Source organism: Limanda limanda, chromosome 5 (genome assembly GCF_963576545.1).
Source record: "Limanda limanda chromosome 5, fLimLim1.1, whole genome shotgun sequence".
Classification (NCBI taxonomy): Eukaryota; Metazoa; Chordata; class Actinopteri; order Pleuronectiformes; family Pleuronectidae; genus Limanda; species Limanda limanda.
In genome coordinates this window covers 7904419-7927198 of record NC_083640.1, presented here as the reverse complement: position 1 = coordinate 7927198, position 22780 = coordinate 7904419, and the positions used below count along the sequence as shown (strand labels likewise).

Below are 22780 nucleotides of genomic sequence, written 5' to 3'. Positions count from 1 at the left end.
AAATACATTTTCCTTGACTAGAAATACAGCAATATAAAAAAGTCAGCCACTTAAATGCATTTTATTCTGTGCTCTTATACTGCTAATCAACAGATAAATGACATTTATCATTTCGTAAATCATCATTTGCATAAGGCATAAGATCAGTGGAACTGATAAAACATCGTAATGCTCGAAAATCATCCAAGAATGGAAAAAGAAAAGGCATCATCATCATCATCATCACATGCTCCGGCCTCACACAGGACAAATACGAAGTGGACGACTGCAACCACAGAGCTCGCAAAAAAAAGCTTTACAGCCAGAGTTGATGTGTGTGTTGTGCCTCTCAATGACCGGGGCTCTGTGTGTGCCGAGGGCGGGCCGCGACGCGCACAAAAGAAATAATGAGCCTCAATTCAGATGTAAGCTGTGAGAATTCACTTGTGTTGCTAGGTCGAGTCGTTCAAGATGTGGTGGCTGTGCAACACTAGACGCTGGTGCTAACAGGGAGGGGGAAAGCACAATGGGATGCACAGACTGGCAAACATAGTAAAATCATTCATATAAAAGCTCCCACCTCTCCCAACACTCTGTCACAAATAAAAACACTGTTCTCTCAGGAGAAAGAAAACTTCCTAATGTGAGAAAGCAAAAAAAAGAAACGATCCCACAATAGTCATAAAAAATACAGTGCAATACATTTCAACACGTTTTGATAAAAATAAAACTTCCTTCCATATTTATGAGGAATAAATTCCCATAAATGCAGCAAAGCAGCAAGAAAATAAATTACAGGTATAGTTACATTATATTATATACACTATACTGCTTTGTAACTATAAGCTAGTGGAATACACTTTTCAAGATTTCCACGGGTTTGGAGTCTCTCCGCGTGTTGAGATAGCAGCAGCACAGTTCCTCTGAGCACTTCTCGTGCATCCCCTTGACACAAACTGACATCTCCGAGCAAAGTCAGGTCCTGGGACTGTCCGTGGGGGGGGGGAACCACATCACTGTGGCCCGCGGACACGCTCGCACACGGACCACACATAGCTGTAGAAACACAGATAAATGAGGGTTTTGCAGATATTTTTTTGAATCGTCCGTCACATCGGAGGATATTCTTTCCTCACACTTGGTGGAAATGGAGACGAACAGCTACTTGACACAAATGCCATATGGCCGTGCGACAAAAGGTTGCAGTCCACGTCTGGGTGAAGGAGTTTGATGTGGCGTCCTCATGTTACAGGTGTGATGGTGCTGGACTGGCGTGTGTGGTAACGCGCAGGAGGATGCGGAGCTGTATCCATCTGAGAGGTTAGAAGAGACATTTCAATTATGCAATTATTTTACTTTTTTCTTGTCAGTGGGTGGGAAGGGTCAAGGGTTAATTGTGGTTCATAGAAGCCGTTCTGGCTCAGTTTAAGCTCATTGTTGTTATCATCATACATCGTGTAGGACATCCTACCGCTATTTTCTACCTCTAAGAATTTTTGTATACACTGTATGTGTGAATTATTGCTGTATGTGAACTAATAAAAAGATGTGTAAAAACAAAAAAAAGAAGAGACATTTCCATTTGAATAGAAGACATAAAGCGGCATCATAACACCTGGCTGAGTTCGGAGCATGCAAGATAACCAGTATGCAGAGCTACTGCGATACTGAAATATGTCTTCACAAGCTCCTTCCCTGTTGACTAAACGCTGAGCAGGATGTCAGCAACAATTGGCGGCGGCTGAGGCATTACAATAGGCAGCGAGTGGAGGGGCTGTCTCGCTCTTCACTCAGCGCCGCAAGTCTATTTGATTGCCAGCAAACAAGTGGGCCATTTGAATAATTCATAAGAGCAAACCGGGAGCAGCTTCTTAATTTTGCTCTCGGCCCACGTACTCGATTTCCTGTATTTTATTTTCCGCTCCGATGAAAAAGGAATGACACGGCTTTATCTCGCAGTTGAAGTGTGACCTGGGATGTGGGAATCCCCCATGCAGAGAGGTTAGCAGGTAGTAGCTCATTAATACCCCACTCACCTTACATCCCTACACAAGTCCGTCATAGAGCGACAACGCCTGGACAATGGAGGGGTCGGCCTTCGAGCCCTCCTGGAACTCCTGCAGCGTCAGCTTCCCATCGGCATTCTGAGGCGAGAACATGAGACCCAATGTAACTGAAGGATGTTGATGCTTTAGCACAGAGCGACCAGAAGGGGGCAAAAGAGTCTCTCAAGCTAGAGCCAATGCTACTCTTCCTTCTCTGCTGTTGGACTGATCTTTGGTTCATTGCACTTGGATGGTGGCCACTCTCTGCCAATATAAATCACTAAGTGCTGCTGTGCTGCCCACCTACACCAATGGACTGATCTTGGCAGTGGTGGGCTGACGAACACCCAGTGCAGGCTGCGTCTCATCTTTCACTACAGATGAGAGAGTTGGGGGTTGAGGGGGTGGGCATAGCACAGAGGGCTTTCAGTGGAGGACACGGCTGTAGATGTGATGTTTATAGACTGCGGGCGGTGTTAGTGACGCTGTGATGGCTGCGGCTAACGGCTCTAAACTTAACAGTGAACATGTCAGAGCCCTGAGGGAGGGGAGGAAGGAAGACTCGGTCGCCTTGATGGTAAACTCATAATCCTAACTGCACTTGTATAGATGTCAGGTCAGGTTTGATGTTAAACTGCAGAAAGTAACTTAAAATGATACAATAGCTAGTGCAAGTCCAGTGGCAGTTCTAGGACTGTTCTAAATAAGAGGTCATAAAGGGGCCACAATTTACAGAGGGGCCAATTATATCCTGTTCATCCAACCACATCTCCTGACCAGTAAGGTGCACAATGAAGTCATTCCTTACTAGATGTGAGGTCTGTACTGTACATACAGTTCTGTACTGTACACGTGAAAGAAAGAATTCTCAGCAAACTGTCATATTCGTTGTTAGTATTGTAAGTATGTCATATTTTTTTAAGACTTCTGACAGGACAGGGGCACATCAGGGACCAATCAGATTTCAGCTCCTCTGGTCCAGCAGCTGTATCAGACTGCAGTCGTTCAATATTTTACTTCTCACCTTGTCCATCATCGCAAAGATACGGTCCACTCGTTTCTCTGGTGTGTTTTCATCCTCTGGCAGTTCCACAGTGTTCCCCTAAAATAACATCAATATATTACACATAAAAAAAAAAATCATTAAACATCTTGCAAAAGATTACAGGTTTAAATCTTTCGTAACACTTACCACCATCTTATATATGGCATCTACGATGTTCAACATCTCATCACGGGTAATGTAGCCGTCGTTATCGAGGTCGTATAATTTAAAAGCCCCTGTGTGGAGAAAGATGTTTAAATAAACGGTTATTTTTACTGCAGCAGGGAAAGATTGACAACTGTTTCAGGTAGGTGAGCTCATGTTGAGATCTGAAAGCTGCTGTCACCTCAAAATGTAAAACAAAAGATTAGAATAAAATATATATTTTCATGGATTACAAAGCACACAGTCTTTCATGCCTTTGAAAACGGTGACAGCAGAGTGGAGGCAGACTGCAGCCTTTCATGGTGAGTACAGTGGTGAATCTGGATCAAAATAATCATCATACTTTGTTGTAGATTAAAGTTAAGGTTACTGCTAAATTTAGAGTTATAAAAAAATTTATGAGAAAAAGTTTAGTCACGACACGCAGCTTCTTGCAGAAGCCGGCTGTATCTTGCTAATAATCTTTTATTTGCTATTCTCTCAGAACCCAACAGTCCTCTTTCATATGCAACGCAAGACAATCAATCCCACATTTTTCAATTTAAATGTCAAGAAATAGGGGAGGCGGGTGCACGATCTTACATCTCAACTTCTCATCCAGAGTTCCCCGAGAAGTCACGGACAAAGCCTGGATGAATTCAGAGAACTCGATGCGTCCATCCTACAGAGGGAGAGGAAGAAACAGTGGACATGGGCCAGAGAAAAGATGAGTATTCTACTTCACACTTTAAGTATCTGTGCTTTCATGAACTCTTCTTTTTATCATGTCTTTCCTGCATTCTGCTGAAAACAGGGCCAGACGTTTGCTCCAAGTCAGCTGCTATTTTCTGCCCTGCACCTGGCTCTTTCTCTCGAAGGCAGAAATACGTCACCTCAGGTCATTAGGAAGATGGATGCTTCTGGCTTATAGTCTTAACAGTTACAGCCCACAAACATACAACCACGGCATATCGAGGATAAAGATGTTTCACTCCTTTTGGGCAGATAAATCTGTCTGACGAGGTAGAAACTATATTCCTCTGTGACACTTGGTTCTCTTAAGCTTTGTTAGAGTCCTGTGTACTGGATTGTAACACACAGGCTAAAAAAATCAAATTAACCTCCCAAAACAGAGGCCTTCAGCGCTCGTCTATTAGGCCACAGTTTGTGCAGCGGAGAGAAACGTCTGCTAACACGGACAAAAACGAAACGAAAACGAAAAACTCAGAGTGGCTCAAACGGCGATGATTCAGACCAAATAGTCACGTTATGACCTCCAGCCTCCAGCGACTGCATGAGACTCACTAAAACCAAACTGCTGCACACTGCATAAAGGAAATGCAATTCATATTCTAGGTGAAAACAACAGGTTGTGGACCAAAAGCACTGCATACAAATTGGCTGGTAGCTGAGCCTGCAGGTCTTTGGTCAATTCATATTCTCAGGTGCTTTAAGAGGATTATGTTGCATCTCATTCTGCTACAACAGCTGCCTACCTGTAACCTCTGTGTCCAGCCATGCCAGTCAGTAGGAAACCACAAACACTTTTAATAGCCCGAGGGTCCGCAAACTTAATCTCCATCAGACATCTGAGCAGCCAGACATTGCTCAAGTCATGCATTGCTGATTGCATAAGTCATAAAAACTGTGAAGATCAATGCACTCTCTTAACTGTGGGGTGCAGAGCGCTAATGAAGGTCAGAGATAAACATCAGACACTGGGTTTTTTCCTGATCTTCCCGACACAAAGCCTCTTAACTGAAGTCAATAAACCTCCCGGGGCTCAACAAGATCCCAGGAGCTGTTCATCCTCAGTTTGTCATCCTCAACACAAAGAGAATAATCATGTACAGCTGCAATAAAGTGGATTACTTCAGACAGATGTAGCTTATTACAGTTTACTTTATCACCTCGTCCCAAATCCTTAGAGGATAACACTAGTAACTAGTACAGCAGTTTTATTCAGAAAAAAAACAAACATATACACCTTATGAAAAAAAATTGCACTCAGCTAATGGTGTGTTGTCTACACTATCACCTTAATTGTTGTAATTAATGACAATATCAAGTGTGTCCCTCACCTATTCACAATGTCACATAATCTAGTAGGATAGACTACTAGGCTACAAGTAATAATAATACAACCAATATAGCTTTATTTCTATAGCACTTATCTGCATGCAGAGTGTCAGTATGTATGCATATACTGCACCACAACCTAAAACTAGCAAAGCTGCCAGCAAATGCACGACTAAAGTTAAAAATCAATGAAAGAGACTCCAACAGGAGACACCACCAGCTTCACAATAGACGTCGTTCGATTTAATCTCTTACTTAAACGACAGCGAAAACAGTGTCAGAAATTGCTTGCCGATAAAGAAAACTCGACAACTAACTTGTTAGACCATCTGTGAACCATCTGGGCCTAAACTGTTAGACCCGTGTCGCCAAACTTTGTTGCAGCAAGCAACAATTAATATTCTAGTAGCAAGAGGGAGCCAGTCTAATAAAAGACTTTGCTGTGCTCATGTACTTATCATTATTGCCAAAATCCCACAAGATATCTAGATATGGTGTTTTGTCAAAATACACTCGGCTTTAATGACACAAAACTAAGGGTTCAAGTAATTTTTTTACTATTTATGCTTCAAACATAGTTCTTAACAAATTAGTGCCGATGATTCTGTCTTCAAAAATGGGTTCTGTTGCAATATTGACTGGAAAGAGGTGCATGTACTTATGTTGTTATCAAAATCCTCCAATGTGTGAAAAAATATATCAGAATTCTATTTGTACTAACATTAAAGTACTACAATAAATAATTTGTATGCAGTCTGAAGACAGAATTTATTTGGCATAGAATTGTATAAGATGTCTTAATCAAACAGCATTCATTTAAAAGAGCTTTGAATGTACATGTGTAGCTCTCTGTATCTTTTGCATCTGTCGCCTTCAGTTCAAATGAAAAGGCCTCTGGAAGAATACGAACAGCAAAATTAAAAGGATTTTCACACCATGCTGCCCAGTTTTTTTCGGTGCATCCCTCTGGCTGGCCGGAGAGAAGCAACTGCTCTTCTCACAGAACGACTTGACCTGAATAAAGACCCCTCGCTCTGCCCTCTAGCACATGATGCTTTCAACATAAACTCCCTCAGAAAAACATGCAGTCGGAAACTATCTATCTGTCATTCTGAAGCAAAAGAGGAAACAGAACATGTCAATCTGAATCCAAACCTTATTTTCATCAAAGACATTGAAGACAAAGGAGGCAAACTTTGTGGGGTCTCCGAAAGGGAAGAACTGCTTGTATATCTTCTGAAAGCCCAGAGCGTCGAGCTGCCCACTGGGACAATCTTTGATGAAGCCTTTGTACCTGAAACATAAAGCACAGATAGAGATTAATTTAACGAGTTAACACATATTAAAGTGTCAATAATGATGCTAGCCTGAGGCCACATTCCCAGTTACGCAGCCGGCATCACTGACTCACTCTGAAAGATCAAAAAGGTAAAGTGCAAAGCTATTTGTCTTGTTCACAGATAAGACAATCGCCTTAATCCAATAGCAAGCCCAGAGTGGTTGGCTCTAATCAAATTACTCTCTAGTCTTCTTTTGATTTTATGCGTGGCTGATAGATAAGTCTGAGAGCTTCCTCTTGCCCCTGGAAATGACATATCTAGAAAGCGACTTAACATCTCTATTAGCCTAAATATAGAACCATTTCATAAGCAATTTCAAGCGCAGTCACTCAAACGTAGGTAGTTTCCTTGCCTGCCCTGGTAAAGGAACAAACTAGCCTCAGAGATCAACTCCACTGTCACTCGTCAGGGAGCAAGGGAGAGTGTTAGTCTTTACGAAATAAAACGCTAGATAAAGGGTAGGAGAAGGAGGAAATAATAACGGTGGTTATAAAAGCCTTGCAAAAAGCTTTTTGCTCTCGATCAAAAGCAAAATTGAAGCAAGTTCTCACAAGGGAGCACTGCCTGCTCGTCTCTGATTCGTTTAAGGCTGCTCCAAATGAAGCAGGACGGTAATTAAGGCCAGAGAGTGAGAGTGTGTTCTGATGAAGAATGAAGGTCGGCAAAGATCTTTTCCACTGACGTTCTGGCTCCTCACTCCTCTTATATGCTTTATTTTTAATCTGCCTAGGAGATAATGAAGCCAGCTTCGTCTAGTCAAAGAGACGGAGAGAGGAGCTTTGAGGAGCAGCTGGGAAAAGGTTCAGCAAGTAGGGAAGCAAAGAAGAGAGCAGAAGCATGTAATTCTCACATTTAAATTATCTGGAGATGTGCAGCAAAATGAAAGCCTGGCTCCATATAATGCAGAATACAACCTGATTGGTATTCAAAGTACAGAACACAATGCATATCCTAATCCAAAGCAGACCTATTTCACCTGAATTCTTCAGCTTTTATGTGTGACTGTGGAATATCTGGAAACTAATATAAAAGGCTGAATGATACTGTACTATTCTCAATAGCTTCTGTGTAGGTGCAGAACATATATACTTATATATTATATATACAGTGTATAGGCTCCCAAATAACCACTGTCTGATTTGTTTTGGCAGTGAGGACAATTGGTACTCCATCCACCGTTTATTATTACTATATTTACTAGTAAAATCGTATTGTTTTTGTATGTGTGATGTTCTTGGCACAGTGGGACAGTGGTTAGCACTGTCACCGCACAGCAGGGAGGTTCCGGCTCCTTTCTCTGTGGTGTTTCCATGTTCTCCTGTGTCTGCATGGGTTTTCTCTTTGTACTCCTACACATTCCAAAGACATGCAGATGAGGGTTAGCTTAATTGTGCCTCTTTCAGACAGGAACTGTCAGAACATTTGGGTCGAGACATTTTTAGGAGTTTTCCTTTCACATATGAAAGACACAGCAGGAGATTGTCTGGGTCAGACAGAAAATTCTCTTTTGAAGTTTTGCGTCCGTAGCATGTTGGAATCATCATTATTGCGCCCAATCACTCGCAGTGAATCCTCCGGTAAATGTCCGAGTTCATTCTAACATGGGCTTTGAACATTATTCAGAGCTTTTACAAAGGGGCTGTAGACAGAAAGTGCACAGCCTCTGACTCTGACATAAATGTGCGTATGAATGCTTATTTGGCTCTGTAAGTTGACCCTGCAACGTGCTGGTGACCTGTCCAGTGTGTACCCCACTAGCAGGATATACGGATGTGCTTCTTAATAATTGTTGTTTCATCTACTGTTAATTTTAAAATTGACTGTTATATTTGCTCTTCGTGATGTTTTAGCTCTAAAACGTCCCAAAATAGCATAATCCAGCATAAATCTGATTTATTTTAATATTAAATGAAGTGATTCAAGGGATTCTTATAAAAAAATATCAATAAGGAAATTATTATATTAAGTTACATGTTTTTGTGAAAATCTTACTGTTGCTGAAATGTTCCCTCTTCTATAGTCACTTTATGTACCATGGTCTGCCCATAATAAGAATACATGTTCTGGTTACCAGTGCGGTTATATAAACACAACACGAGTACACTGGTACAGTAGATAATGTGTGAGTGTATACATGTGTGTGTAGTGTCAGCTGTTCAGCTGTCATGATCAAACTCTCCTTCATTTGCTGAGAACACATCATGTGCGAGAAGTTTGAGCTGGTGACACTTGGTGCCACGACACATACACTGTCAGACTGTACTTGAAGCGGTGTAATAATGCAACCACCCACTGTACTTGCGGGGACATAGAAGACGTGACATTGTGCATCAGGCGCTGCTGGGGAGTCAGCATGAAGATACCCTATTTATCACTGGCACCGGCTCCTGATCCTTGGCATCTAGCGTGGTGGCTCGCTAAAGAGTCGTGCAGGATGCTTCTCCTGCTTCTGCCTGGCTGGCAGGAGCAGGAACATCACTGCGCTATGGCATTTTGCTATTGATTTCAGGTGAGCCTCAAGCATACTAATGATGTACCCTTAGAGGAGAATTTAAAAAGGGGGAACGGATTTAATGCACAACACTGGCGTTTATCTAACCCTGCTAATTCTTCTGTGTCTGTGCCTGTGCTCTAATTACACGCCATCTGGCATTTCCCCTGGTAAAAATTCCCTCTCATCCCTCACACTCAGCCGTGTTGATTGCTGCTGATCTTCAAGTGAGGACTCGTGCAAACTTTCCTGTGAACGACAGTGAGAGTGATGCTGAGCTATCTGGCTGCACAGCCGGGAGGGGGTGGTGTGGGGGAAGGTTAAGAGGGACGAGCGATGGGGGGTATTCCGCCCCACTGCACTCAAGCAGCCCTAGAGACAGGCCAGCTCTGAGGCTCTGGACCTGCCAATGCCCAGTGATATCTAATGTTGCTGCTGCTGCTGTGTGTGTGTGTGTGGCTGTGTGTGTGCCCTGGCTCCTTCCCCCCCTTAAAACATCGACTGGCTCTGGAGGCAGGATCTCTTTTCATGCATGCAGTATTAGGGCGTGAAATGCAAAACCGAAGCAGGAGAACTCAAGGGTGAACACGGAAGAGTGATCACTTTATTACAATGCTCCCTCTTCTGACATACACTATTCCTTTCTTTTTTTTTCATTTCCAAACAAACAAAAGCCCAGCAGCAGCAAGCAGCGAGCAAAAGCAATGACTAGCCTCTTGCTTGAGTCATATCTGTAATGAAGATGAATTCTCTCTTATCCGTGTGCCAGCAGCTATCAAATTGTGCCCTCAGAAAAACACACCTTAACATTAATGATCATTCTTACCACAGCATTGTGATTTATCCTGGCCCAAGGACTCTCCTTCATGTGTTTGTTTCATTTTGATATATGTAAGAACATGTTACAAAGGCTGTGAGTGCAGGCCGGGAGCCGACAGAGGCTACAGCTCTACAAGATTATGCTGGTGCAGGTCACGCTGACTAATAGGTACAGAATCTGACAGGAAGGTTTACTAATCGCCATCCTCGTGGAGCCTGGGAGGCCATGAAGTCATTAAGAGCCTGAAATTGAAACAACCTTGCAAGCCACCACCATGCTACTGTTATCAGACGTCCCTTTTTGCAAATAGACTAATAGGGTTGTTGAGGAATGCAACATGGAAATGTTTGTATCGGTGTTATAAGCGTCCAAAGTTTCTTAGTCTCCGTAGGGTTTCATGGTCATTCTATTTTCGGAAGACTTCTGTATTCAGGGTAGTGTGAGGGAGATGGCTGCACATTAACAATCAAACCAACTGTAAAGACACTATAGACTCCGAAAATCAATCCTGGGTAAATGATATTAGTATGGCTTATGCAAATTATTTGAGGTCAGACCCTCTGATTCCTGTGAACCCCACCAGAAAACACACAATTGCAATTATAGCTGTAAGCAGCATTGAAGGGCCCTTGCACCTTTCTGCAGTGCAGATACTGTGCTGTCACCACGAAAAGCTATAATTCAGAACCTATCATTGTCTTAACATCAGACTGACCCAATGTCCAATGCCCCAGGATGAGTTTGTACGAGACTTGGAAAGGCCAAAAAAAAATCTAACATTTTCACATTGCATTAAAAATGGCGGACATCCTGTATATATCACAGATAGGAACACTGTCATCTTGCACATTTGCAACCAGAGCCTGCGCTGTAGGTGATGGTTCTGAAGTAGCAAGGTCTCACCGATACATGTGCTCAACCAATCATCCGTCTCAGCTGTCAATCGTGACGTTTCACCCTGTTTCTATAGCATTGAATAACTAGTTCAAACCAAATTTACCAGAAAATTCAACAGTTGAACATATATTTCAGAGTGTGATAAGAACTACCTCAAACAATAGAAAACCTCTTAAAAATGTATTTGACATGTACTTTTTTAGTCCATAGCACATCCACTGACATGGAGGAGGCAAGATTTATAACCCATACTGTAGGCAGCCAGCAGGTGGCAATCAAGAAACTTTGGCTTCACTTATGTAGAGCTGCCACGTTGTTCATCTTTATATAAAGTTTATGGGGCAAAGTTAAAACAGCTTGCTTTGTTTATTAAAACTGCTCGGGGGTGCAATCGAGCTATTTCAACATGTCCATATGTGAGTGCCATAAGATATACAAATTTTTCACCTCTCTGTAAATGTATTGAGTTTCCGAGTACATTTATGCCCTCAAAAAATAAATCAAAAGAAACAATAGGGTCCTTGCATCATTCACATTAACAATAAGAGAACACACTTACCATTGCTGCACCTCTTTCTCCGTAACTGTAAAATAAATAAAGAGTCACATTAGTTAAAAAAATGGTTGTCCTTGAAAAAAGAAGGTTGCTCTTAGAAACAACACAGGAGCCAAGTAGTAGCATCATTCATCATCTTGGCCCACTCATTTCTTACACATATCTTTTGACTTGATCAAAAATATTCAACAGTGTCAACACGCAATTATTGGGAAAAAGACACATTTAGCCAAGAGTGTGGAATTCACCCGTTCAAGCCCATTATGAGATGAATAATCATTTCTTCTGGTCAGCACTGTTGAGTGGGAGTAAACCCCAGGGAGCCGCAAAAAGACAAACAAGGCTAAAGGAATGAAGGTCAGCGGCAGACCTAAGAACGAGAACGGTTTCGGAAGTGGGATGTGTTATCATGCCCACACCAGCACGTTTGTCTGCCAGTATTTAATCAACCAGTCCTTCATGGCTTCCCCTTGTCTCTTTATTTTCTCTCAAGTAACCCACGCAATTTTCAGCCTCCTGGCCCCTGAGGTTGCTAATGAAAACAAGGGCTGGAAATCAATAGCATTAGTTTAATCTGGCGGTCCTATGAGAGAGACTTTCAGAATTCATGCTGCTCTACGTCTAAAGACAGATGCCAATCTACTTCAACTTGTGTTGAGCCTGAGGCAAAGCAAGAGGCCTATAAATACAGCAAATAGCTAGTAAGTTAATTGATGATTTCCCCTTCTCTAATGCTTTACCTTGAGCAGCTCATTGCCATGGTTACTAGAAAATATACAAACAGGGAAAGAAAGTAAACAATGTGTTTCAGGCTCCATGCTACTATGTTTTTGTGTGAAAACACTATTTTTGACTGTCCATAGGAGTGTTATGGCTCCATATTAGGTCTAATCCCTGACCATACCAACATGCCTGGAAACTACTCGTGTACAGTGGGCATGCGCATGGCTCTGTAAATAGAAATTGCTCCAGTAATTGCTTTTCTTCCTGTGCATCTAATCCGTTTTATCATTGTACAATGCAGAATTTAACTGCACAACAGCTATTAACAAAGAAAACAGGGTCAGCAACGGTTTAAATTAATTACCCATGTTGCAGGCTACACTGCTATCTGAGGATCAAGCTGGTTGTTTCTTTCCAGAAGAAGGTCCTGCGATAGGAGCTGATCACCGAAGGCTAGGTTGTAACTGAGAAGACCCAATCAGCATGAGGGTGTGAGTGTCTAGGTCATGGTTTCCAAACATCTACGTTTCTGCCCATCCAGGCTCAAACGCAGACCTGGAATTTCAAACTAAAACTTGGCCAGCAGTGTTTCTAATCTTCTTTGTTTTAGCAGCTCAATAGCTCGAGAGTAGTGTGGACACCAGACGAATCCGTAGCACAATTAATGCGTTTTCAAAGATAAATGTAGTGGGCGGCTGTGGCTGAGGGGTAGAGTGGTCGTCCTCCAACATGAAGGTCGGCGGTTCGATTCCCAGTCTGAACCATCTGCATGCCGAAGTGTCCTTGGGCAAGATGCTGAACCCTGAACGGCCCCCCATAGAATAACAAAGTGCTGCAAGTAGATGCACTGTATGAATGTGTGTATGAATGGGTGAATGTGAAACTGTACTGTAAAGCGCTTTGAGTGGTCTTCATCAGACTAGAAAAGCGCTATATAAATACAAATCCATTTACCATTTGTTTAAGTTCAGCCTAAGGCTTAAACATTCACTTGCCATAAATTAGATGTTTGAATCTAATCACAATTATCCAACACTCTCACACTCTGAGAGACTAGGCAAAGGGGTAAAGAGGATTTTGGTGAACACTTTACCATGAGAATTACACAGTTGTCAGAGTAATGGAGCAGAATTATATGCAGGCAATTGATAAGAAGGCTAGGTGAGCTAATATCTTTGCCTCAATTTGTTCAACTGAGTGTTTCACAAAGAAACCCATCATGTGATCCATTCCAGGGCAATAAATGCCAGGGTCAAACTCACAACTTTCGACCAACCCACCATAACAATTGCCTCAAAAGTCAATGTAGTCAAAAATTCCAGCAATTTACCACGGCTATGATTTAATAGAAAAATGTATTACATAACTCAGTCAGAGGCAATGGGCCATAACTGCAATCAGCCAACTGCAGGGCCCTCTCTGCCCTGCAGGGTGTCCTCGAACACATCCAGCTTGTATTCTGTCACCGAGAGAATCTTCATGGTTTTGACAACTCACAAAATCATTGTGTTATTACATGGGTTGAGCCTAAAGCCTGCAGACATTTGAATAGGGCTGCTGCTCTCTCCCTGTGATGGCAGAGTGGATATTCAGGCATGCTGTGTTGAAAAGCGTTCTCGAAAGTACAGGTGAGGCTGCCACCGTTTTCCACAGTTTTCACTCAGAAGGGGAAAAACACTGGGCAGCTGAAGCCTTTGCACGGATTTGGCCATGACAGTGTGTAATTAAAAATAAATGGTCACAGTAATCTTCTTTTGAATATGCCCACATTTACAAACTGAACAGACCTTATTCTGGTCCTGGCATGGCTGGTGGCTTGTCAACACACAGGACATTATTTACAGGGGGAGAAAACGCCCCACCCCTTCTAAAATTTAAACAAATAAAGGCACATAGGTTACCAAGTCCCTAATCTGTCACGAACCAATGGGAAGTGTTGACTAAAATGGCAGACAAAAGCTCCTCGTGCCTGGGAGAGCAGGAGGAAGAGGCGACAGGATGAAGGCAGAAATGATAGAGTCTCAAGTCAAGCAAACAACAGGCCGAGGGAGAACGATCACGCTGGGAGAGAGAAAGCTCTGTGCCCCTCTCAGCAATGCTAACCAGATAAGATCCCTAATTATACTATTCCATTGCCTGCTCAAAGAGGGCAATTAGGGAATAGAGCAGAGGGAGATAGGGTGAAAGGGTAAGAGCGAAAGAGAGAGGGAGAAACACAGAGAGAAAGAGAGGGAGTGAGTAAAGGACAGTAGCGAGCAGCCCAGCCCAGCACGAAGCCCAATCTTCCTCCACAGTAATTTCCTGCCACAACAGCCTTCCGAGGTTGTGCTGTGGATAGACTCGCCACAAGGAAAACACTGTCATTAAGCAGCCATTGGATGACTACTCCCACCCACACCTGCACACTGTACTCCTAGAATAGTAATAACAATAATAATCTCGCTGTGCTGCAGAAATAAGCAAGTGATTAATATGTTGTCTTCCAAGTAGCCATGGTTGTGGTGATTATAAATGTGATCTCGGCTCAAATTTTGATGGAAGCTGTGGTGGAAAGATTATTAACATGATTTGTCCAGCAGGAGATCATCAATAAATAAATAAGCTGCAGCATGGGGAGAGAAGCTAATGCTGCCAATCTGCAAGGTCTTGAGAAACAGCTAGAATCCATGTACTTGCAATGTTGTGGACAGGCTTTAGGTTTTTAAGTGTCTATGCAGAAATTCCACTTATAGTTACGGTAGGTAAGACAATAAATTAATTCATGTAGTCAAGTTATATTTATATCAATCTATCTGTCTATGTATGCTTATCAAATATTTACATACATAGAGCGTCCATGGACTACATGTTAAACCACATGCTCATCTCGGAACCCCTCCAACCCCAACTTGATACATCCGATACAAACAGCCATCTCCATATTCATAAATCCCTTCAGCATGATTTAAAGTTGCTGATTGCAACTTTTGCCAGACCTTAACCAATTGCAATTTGCAACACACCATTTAAATGTAAATTTAAATCAAACAGCTGACGTTTGATTGTAGCTCTGTTGTATCGATAATGAGAGAATAATGTAGCATCATCTCGATCCATCCCAACAGGCTGGGCTTTATAAATTTGCTTCAAATATTGATATATATTGAAAATTGTAAAAATTCAAATAAATATTAAGACTTCCTGTATATTGTTTTACCTATGGCAAGAATGACCCCTGAATTCTTCTAACTGAAACTAGTTTTTGCAGAATTTCCTTTCTAATGAGAAGCCAAAAAAAAAGGGCTGAAGGTACTCACAGTAGGTTTTCCTTGTCAACTCCTCCACCACCTCGGGCTTGAGCTTGCTGTTTGATTTACCCATGATCTTCAGCTCTCCTCCCCACCTCCAAATCCACCTTGGCACGAAGCACCTGTCACTGCCTCCTCCTCGGTCTGCTCCTCTGCCAAAAGCACACAACAAACGCCGGCCGGTTTAGGTGCTGTGACACCGGTGGAGTAAGAGAAACACACTTTTTGTTTTGGTTTGAAAGAAAAAAAAAAATGAAATCCCATTCAAGCTAAACAAGTCTATCGTCCTGCGTAGTTCCTCTCTTTAGCTGTGGCCATGATCTGCTCAGTCATCGGCCCTGACACTCCAGACGGATGAGTCAAACCCCAGGGGGCGCTGCGTGAAGAGAGGCCGGCACGTTGTTGAGCCTGTGTGCGACCGAGCGCCTATGTGTCCACCTCATTCCTTCACAGCAGTCCGTGGGCGGAGAGTGGCGTTCAGATACGTTGCTACCTTCATCCTTGGATACAAGAGTCACTCAGTGGCTGGGTTAAGCACGCTCACTCCCTCACAGTCATTCTCTGTTCTTCTCACTCCTCCCACCCTTCCTTTCCCACCACTATCTCTATCGCTCAGGGTAAGTTACTGTAGAGAAGAGTCCCCCCCCCCCCTCTTGACAGCCGAGATAAAGAGGTGTGTAAACTCAAATTCAATGAACACAGCTCGTCTTGGATGCACCCCGCTGCACTTTGCACTCTCTCACAGCGTCCGCGCTAATCCGTGGAATGTAAACAGACATCACCGTCTGAGAAAAAAATTAAAGATTCAGTAATAATTCACGGGAAAGCAAGAAGGAGCCAGGTCTCGATATGGCACTGCAGTCGGAGATGCCAGCTGAACAGCGAAAGGAAAGAAAGGGGATCTGGTCTTGCTCTTAAAATAAGCGCTCGTGTGTGCGCTGTACACTGAGCTCATGGGTGGATTTGAAGAGTGACAGTTTTTCTTTTCTGCTCCCATTCTGACTCATAGCGCTGCCTCCTTGCTGGCCTCACGACAGCATGGCATGGTGATCCCCCCCCCCCCAGCCCCCCCTCTCTCTTTCTCTCTGTCACAGCAGACAGGAGATGGGAGATAATGGAATTTCTTTGTATCACTGCAGGCCCTGGCATTGGCATGCACTGATGCCTCACCACAGCAGCTGTCTGAGGGACCCGATGGGAAAAACTAGTGTACGCACTGGGCACCTTCACTGGGAACATCTGTTCTTCACATCCACGGCCTGTGATGTCCTTTTGAGAGGTGGCACGCTGGGGATCACCATAGTTTGCTCCAGCCTTGTGCGGTCCCCGGTTGTGTTACTTCGACTCTGTGAACATTAACAGACGAGAGGGTCGGTTATGAAAGAAGTGACAGACATTTTTGACATATTTGACACAGTCTATGTGCGCAGGGCAAATGGATTGTGTGATGCCACCGAGAGGCACAGACGCATGAGCACTTGACTGGAAAAACACTCAACAACAGACACGACCTTTCTCTCTCCTGTCTGCCAGAGCTGCTGAGTGCAGCCAGCAGGCAGCAGGACACAGTGTGGAGCAGCAGCAGCACGGCTGTGCATCAGCACAATTTCATATCTGAGCAAATGAACTGTAGTGTTAAGTCCAGATGAGTCTCATGGAAACAGGTGGCTGAGAGAAACCAACCCAGCTCAAGCACATGATAACACATTTTAACGAATGAATGGCTGAAGAAACACAGATTAAAGTGCGTGTTGTTTCTTGTACTGGTGGTAAACAGGAGAGAACTGGGCTCAGCAGTGTGGGCTGTTGCCTGGCAGCACCATAGCAACACAGTTTATGGTTACAGTGCCGTGGCTACATGGAACTAGCTGTGTTACCCACGCTGCTTCTTCTGCTTGACTGATATAAAGAAAATAAAAAGAGAATAAAACACTTATAAATGGATGAATTCATAACAAATGAACAAGTATCCGTGGTGAGGTTCTTCGGTTGTTTTTTTTTACCTGAGCTCCAGAGGCGGACAGTCGCAGTCCAGGGGAAGTCGCTGTCCACTGGTTGTCTTCCTCCGCCGGGTTCCGGAGGTAGCGGCTCGCTGCTCCGCGCTCAGCCCGGGTGAGGAGCTCCTGTGCCCGGTCAGCCGGTGACGTCGCTCCCGCTGCTGCTGCTGACTGGTCCCGACCTACAGACAGACTCCGGTCCCGACCAACCCTCGCTCGGCGCCGGGTAGACACTGACGTCGCGCCGCTGCTCACACACACTGAGGCTTTGTGCTTCGGTGCGGTCACACACGTGTCAGGTCCACAGACTGTACATAGAGAGGTCATGATGTCACATCCTCAGGACGGATTATAAATTAACACTAGAGAGATCTGGGGCTGGAGCTCTTTGTATTTTATATAATCAAGAATCTAAAGTCCGTAGTTTTCTAATGGAGTTATATTTTTATTCTATGTGGCCAGTGGCGCCCCTAGACTTTTTCTTTTCTTAACAAGGGTGGCCAGAAGAGGCCCCTGAAAATTAGGCCCTAGAACAGGTCTTCAACCGGGGGTCCGTGACCCCTAGGGGGTCCGCGGAGGTACTGCAGGGGGGTCGCGAAATCTTTGATTAATTAGACAATTTCTTAATTTTTTGAATTTTTTATTATTATTCTTTTTTTTTTCAACAAATTTAAATGTCTTTAAATACACATTAACATGCATCCAACATATTGTGAGGCTGATTTGACCCTCTGCCTGAAAACCTCCATCCGTCCAAGATTAGATAAATTGTGTGCTACCCATCAGGGTCCGACATCTCACCAATGTGGGAGTATGTGTGCCATCCACAGATAGCTTGAGGATTCACTGTCTCTTCCACATTTATGTTTAAAATAAAAACATGAATCTGTTAATTACTTTAATAGCTCTGTGTTGTATGCAAGATGGATGTTTATAAATGGCAGTGGCATGGCCACCCTGTATGTTTAAATTAAGAACATGAATATATGAACCTGTGATATATTTGAATAGCTAGTATTGAATGCACAATAACAGGGTAGCTATGTTTATACATGGCACTAGGCCCAGTTTAATATAAAACACAATTTTATACAATATATATAGTAGGGGGTCCCTGCTCCATCTCTCCATCAGTTTGGGGGCCTTGGCCTGAAAAACGTTGAAGACCCCTGCACTAGAATTCAGTTGAGTGCAGATTCTATTTGGATCTGCAACTGTACACATTTATAAATATCATTCCCCTAAACGTGCCATTTTCTTCAAGGTCCATGAATTGTTCAATGAGAAATCAATGACAATGTAGAAAAATGCCCTATTGTGCAATATATAAAAACAAAATCCTGGTTTAGCCCCATGGTCCAGGCCTGTACCAAAATTGTATGAGTTTATTACCCCAAAACAGCATGTTATGTAAGATCTGTTCAGTAGTTTTTTGGTAAACCTGCTAACAAGCAAACAAACAAATGCAGACAAAAGCGAAAACCTCCTTGGTTGAGGTAAGACAAAGCCATAACTGAATTTAATGTATGAATTTATGCTATTGTGCTATATTTGAAAACTATGTCAATATGAAAGTTAATGTTGCAGAGCTTATAGACAAAGCAGACTGAAAGTTATATAGGATGGTATAGCTGATTAATGAGGTAAATATTGTGTTTTATCTATAATTAAAATTGATAACAATACAGAAGATAATATGCATTGTATTTATAAATATGTATTGCTTAAAAGTAGGTATTAAAGGGAGTTTACAGCAATTTAGTATTTCACTTTTATTTTAATCAGGGGAGATAAGACAAGATAATGCAGCTTGTTTGTATATTTCTTAATGTGGGCCAAGTTTAAAAAATATTATCATTCCCATAATGCAACACAATGCTGCTTTTCATTTGTCTCGGACTAGTAAATCTCGATGTCTCTCAAAATCCTTTCCAGGTCTATTTTCTTTGCATGGCTTCATTTAGAAGCACAGTAGACATTATACAGCTGTTTTAATATAGACTGTGAATAACTCATACATAACAAAGTACTTAACAAGTAATGTGATCTACATGTTTAAGATTAAAGAGTGACCTTCCAAGTCATTCCAAGTTATTTCAAAGTGTTGCTGTGAGGTTTCTTCACAGAAGAAAGAAAAAAAAGATCCACCTCTCAGTCTGAGACTATAAAATAAACCCAGAAGCCTGAGAGTGGGATGTCAAGCTGAGAGCGCGCCAGCAAAAATCAGGTTAAGTCTATCCAAACATAGCCGTCTGTAATTACTGATTTGGAGAGTATAAGGCCAGCTGAGAAACCATGCAGTGTGGGAATGAAGAAAATGGTTACCATATTTGCTGAAGGAGAAGGACAGAAGTTAAAATCATCTGGAGCATAAGATGAATGTTCTGCAGTCTTCACAGATATCGATTGCTTAGTAGGGCAACAAGTAAGATGCAAGGACGAGTCATTTTTCCCACGAGTCTCGATTTATCACATTTGTTGCTCGCGCGTGTTATTCATGATCCTCCTGCTCAAGTGCAAACTTTGCAGTCAAACTTTTCTGTGTGCAGCTTATTAAAAGTCAGCTCCCAGCAGCATCTGTTCACTTCCAGGTTGTGTTCATTAACCACTGCCCCACCATCATCCTAAAGCCTGGTATAGAAGCTTTCTGCCCATTCACAAGAGCCTTGTATCTAAATAGGCTGGATGACTTGGCCAGCTTAGTATTCGTGTCCTACCCTGCAGTCCCTCACGCAGTCAGCTGCAGTTACAGTAGTCTCGTAGGAATAGAAGGAGCAAGGCACAGGCGAAAGGGACCAAAGTAAAAGGGAATAAATCAATGCAGGGGCTCTCATCATTTTATGCTGTAGATCATGGAGTTTGATTATTTTTAGAAACACAATCTATCTTGAGTTCTATAAGACAGAGGGTGAACTGAACTAAGGATACTCACCTTATCTGCAGAGTGCAGTTTATAACCACACATTTAGTCCCACATGGTTTGTAAGTACATCAATTCAAGATTGGAGGTGGTTTATATGGAAAAGGTCATCAATTAAGCCTGCTCTCTGATATCATGTGCATTTATCCCTCCATTATCTATGCCGCTTATCCTTCTAGAGTCGTGGAGGGCTGGAGCCGGTCCCTGGACAGGTCCCCAGTGTATAGCAGGGACAACATCTGCATGTCTCTGATTGGTAGGAAGCCGGAGTAGCATGAGAAAACCCACGCAAACATGGCGAGAACATGCAAACTCCACAGAGAAATAACAAGGATTCAAATCAAGTACTTTGAGGCACCAGTGCTAACCACTGCAACACTGTGCCGCATATATTCTTATGTTTGTGTTTTTTTAATTATTGTAACCTCAGGACATTATTCCTTTTTGATTACAGCTGTATGGCTGACAGAAGTCACAGGGGAAACACATTTTAAGTTAACCCACTCGTATGTATCAGAGTGTTTCTAGCAGTGGGGGAGGAGATAATCAAACATTTTATTATGAAAAGTAAACACACTTGGCGAGCGAAGACTATTCCTGAATGCAATGGTCTACTACATCATTATGGCTGAGTCTCGGCGATGGCCTTTACCTTGTCTCAGCAGTAGGTGCTTCTGCTGCAGGAGGTCAGTTTACTGTTACCTGGCCACTCTCCAGTGGAGCAATTCCCTTTCTGTTATTGATTAACATGTAGTGGAGTTTATACAGATATTAACTAGTAAACCTAGTGAAGTAAAAATGAAAAGTACCTGGAACTAAATGCAAAGTACATATACATTTGCTAAAGTATATGTACTCTGTTAAATCCCACTACTAGAGCTATCTCGACTGAAATATTCAATACCATCCAACTCTCGTTCTGCTTTGCTTGGTGCATGACAGTCATTTCCAGGGATGCAGAGCATGAATCACTCACATTAATTTCTCCTTTCCCCTTCCCATCATTGAATGGCCCAGAACAGAAACACCTCCCCTGAAAACAATTCCGTTTAATTACTCACACATATTTGTCCATTTACGAGAAACCTGACACGGCGCTCATTAGACGATCATCGTCAGCACAGGGGCACAATTAAAAACCCCTGTAGCGTCTTCACATCAATGTGATCTGCTGGCTTATGCAAAAACAGCTGGGAGACGACTAACAGGAAAACAACGACCTGGAAAATATATATATAAAATCTTGCCTCTGACTTTCACCACCATCAGTATTGCGTTACATGCTGAAAAAGTCATAGTCTCTTTAGCTGACGATTTACCATCAACACCATATTTGTCTTAATTAGCAGAAGAACTCCATCATCAGGAGGTAATATCCTTCAGTTTACAGATTTCTTACATTATAGCTTGAAGACAGAGCTGCTCATAAACAAAGAGCAGCATGATTGAGAGGAGTAGCCATATATTTGAAAAGTGGATGTTCGGAGGGCATTTAGTGGTGATAATTTTATGCATGGCTCTAACTTTGATTCAACAGCTGATCCATCACTCTGGCAGTTTTATAAATAGGCACGCACCGAACTTTAAACAGAAACGCAGCTTCAGTGAGTCACACATGAAAGGTGCGCTGGATTTAGCCATGGCTGTCTGGTTATAATAACAATTGATAATTCTGCAGGGTAAAAATAAACATTTGCCGTCAAGGTAAAAGATTAAATTATTGTATCGCTCAGTGTTTCAAGTCTGTGCTTAAGACGCAAGGTTCCAATGTTACAGCTCCATAAATTAACATCCTTGATAATACTAAACTATGATGGTTATTTTTATAGGTGATGAGTTGTCGTAAAAAAAGCAGGTGAAGAATTTATAGTTTTTACAGACATGAATATTTTACAGTGACAGATGGAGGGAATGAGGAGAAAATGGACGAGAATCTTTTCATGCACAAGCCACAGCAACTCTACATGCTGAGAGATCGGGCTTTGCAGTACGAAAATCTTCTTCAACAAATGTTTTTCCAGAAGCTAGTAACACCTTAATGGTTCAGGGGGATTTTAATTATAGATTACAACTATGAAATGAGAAGAAACAGAACGACAAAACTGTATCTATAACAGAATAACAGAGATTGTAACTTGTCTGTGTCTAACTCTGTTCCTTCCACAAACAACTCCCTCCTTCTCCAGAAACTGCAAGCAAGCAGCATTTACCCCGAGGCGTCATCTGTTGTGCCCACTTGAGTATCCCATATGACTCCGTATATATAATTTAGGACATCATAAATATACAATCCCCCACCAGCTTCCCAACAGACATGGGCACGAGGATCCAACAACACTTATCACAGTCTGTTGTGCTTGGGAAATCCAGCAGGGCATTGAGGTTTGAGTGGAGTGGTGATGCTGCTGTGATGCCTGTAACACGCTATTAATTCAGACTGACAACGGACAGATATCT

At 42.5% G+C, this 22780-nt stretch overlaps 1 protein-coding gene across 1 annotated transcript; it reads right to left on the bottom strand.

Annotated features, from left to right (window-relative positions):
• Positions 1-839: 839 nt before the first annotated feature.
• On the bottom strand, positions 840-15479 carry LOC133002056 (neuronal calcium sensor 1). Its single transcript, XM_061071796.1, has 8 exons — positions 15416-15479; positions 11400-11424; positions 6448-6586; positions 3817-3895; positions 3217-3305; positions 3049-3126; positions 2016-2123; positions 840-1292 (listed from the first exon to the last, which is right to left on the bottom strand). Exons 1-7 carry the CDS (start codon positions 15477-15479, stop codon positions 2025-2027), a joined length of 573 nt encoding a protein of 190 aa, XP_060927779.1. The 3' UTR covers positions 840-1292; positions 2016-2024.
• Positions 15480-22780: the final 7301 nt, after the last annotated feature.

Coding starts and splice junctions, on each gene's coding strand:
- LOC133002056 (XM_061071796.1), bottom strand. CDS start 15,479: ATGGGTAAATCAAACAGCAAGCTCAAGCCCGAGGTGGTGGAGGAGTTG. Junction 3,306..3,816: donor TCTGGATGAGAAGTTGAGAT/GTAAGATCGTGC, acceptor TTCTCCACACAG/GGGCTTTTAAATTATACGAC. Junction 3,127..3,216: donor ATGCCATATATAAGATGGTG/GTAAGTGTTACG, acceptor ATGTTATTTTAG/GGGAACACTGTGGAACTGCC.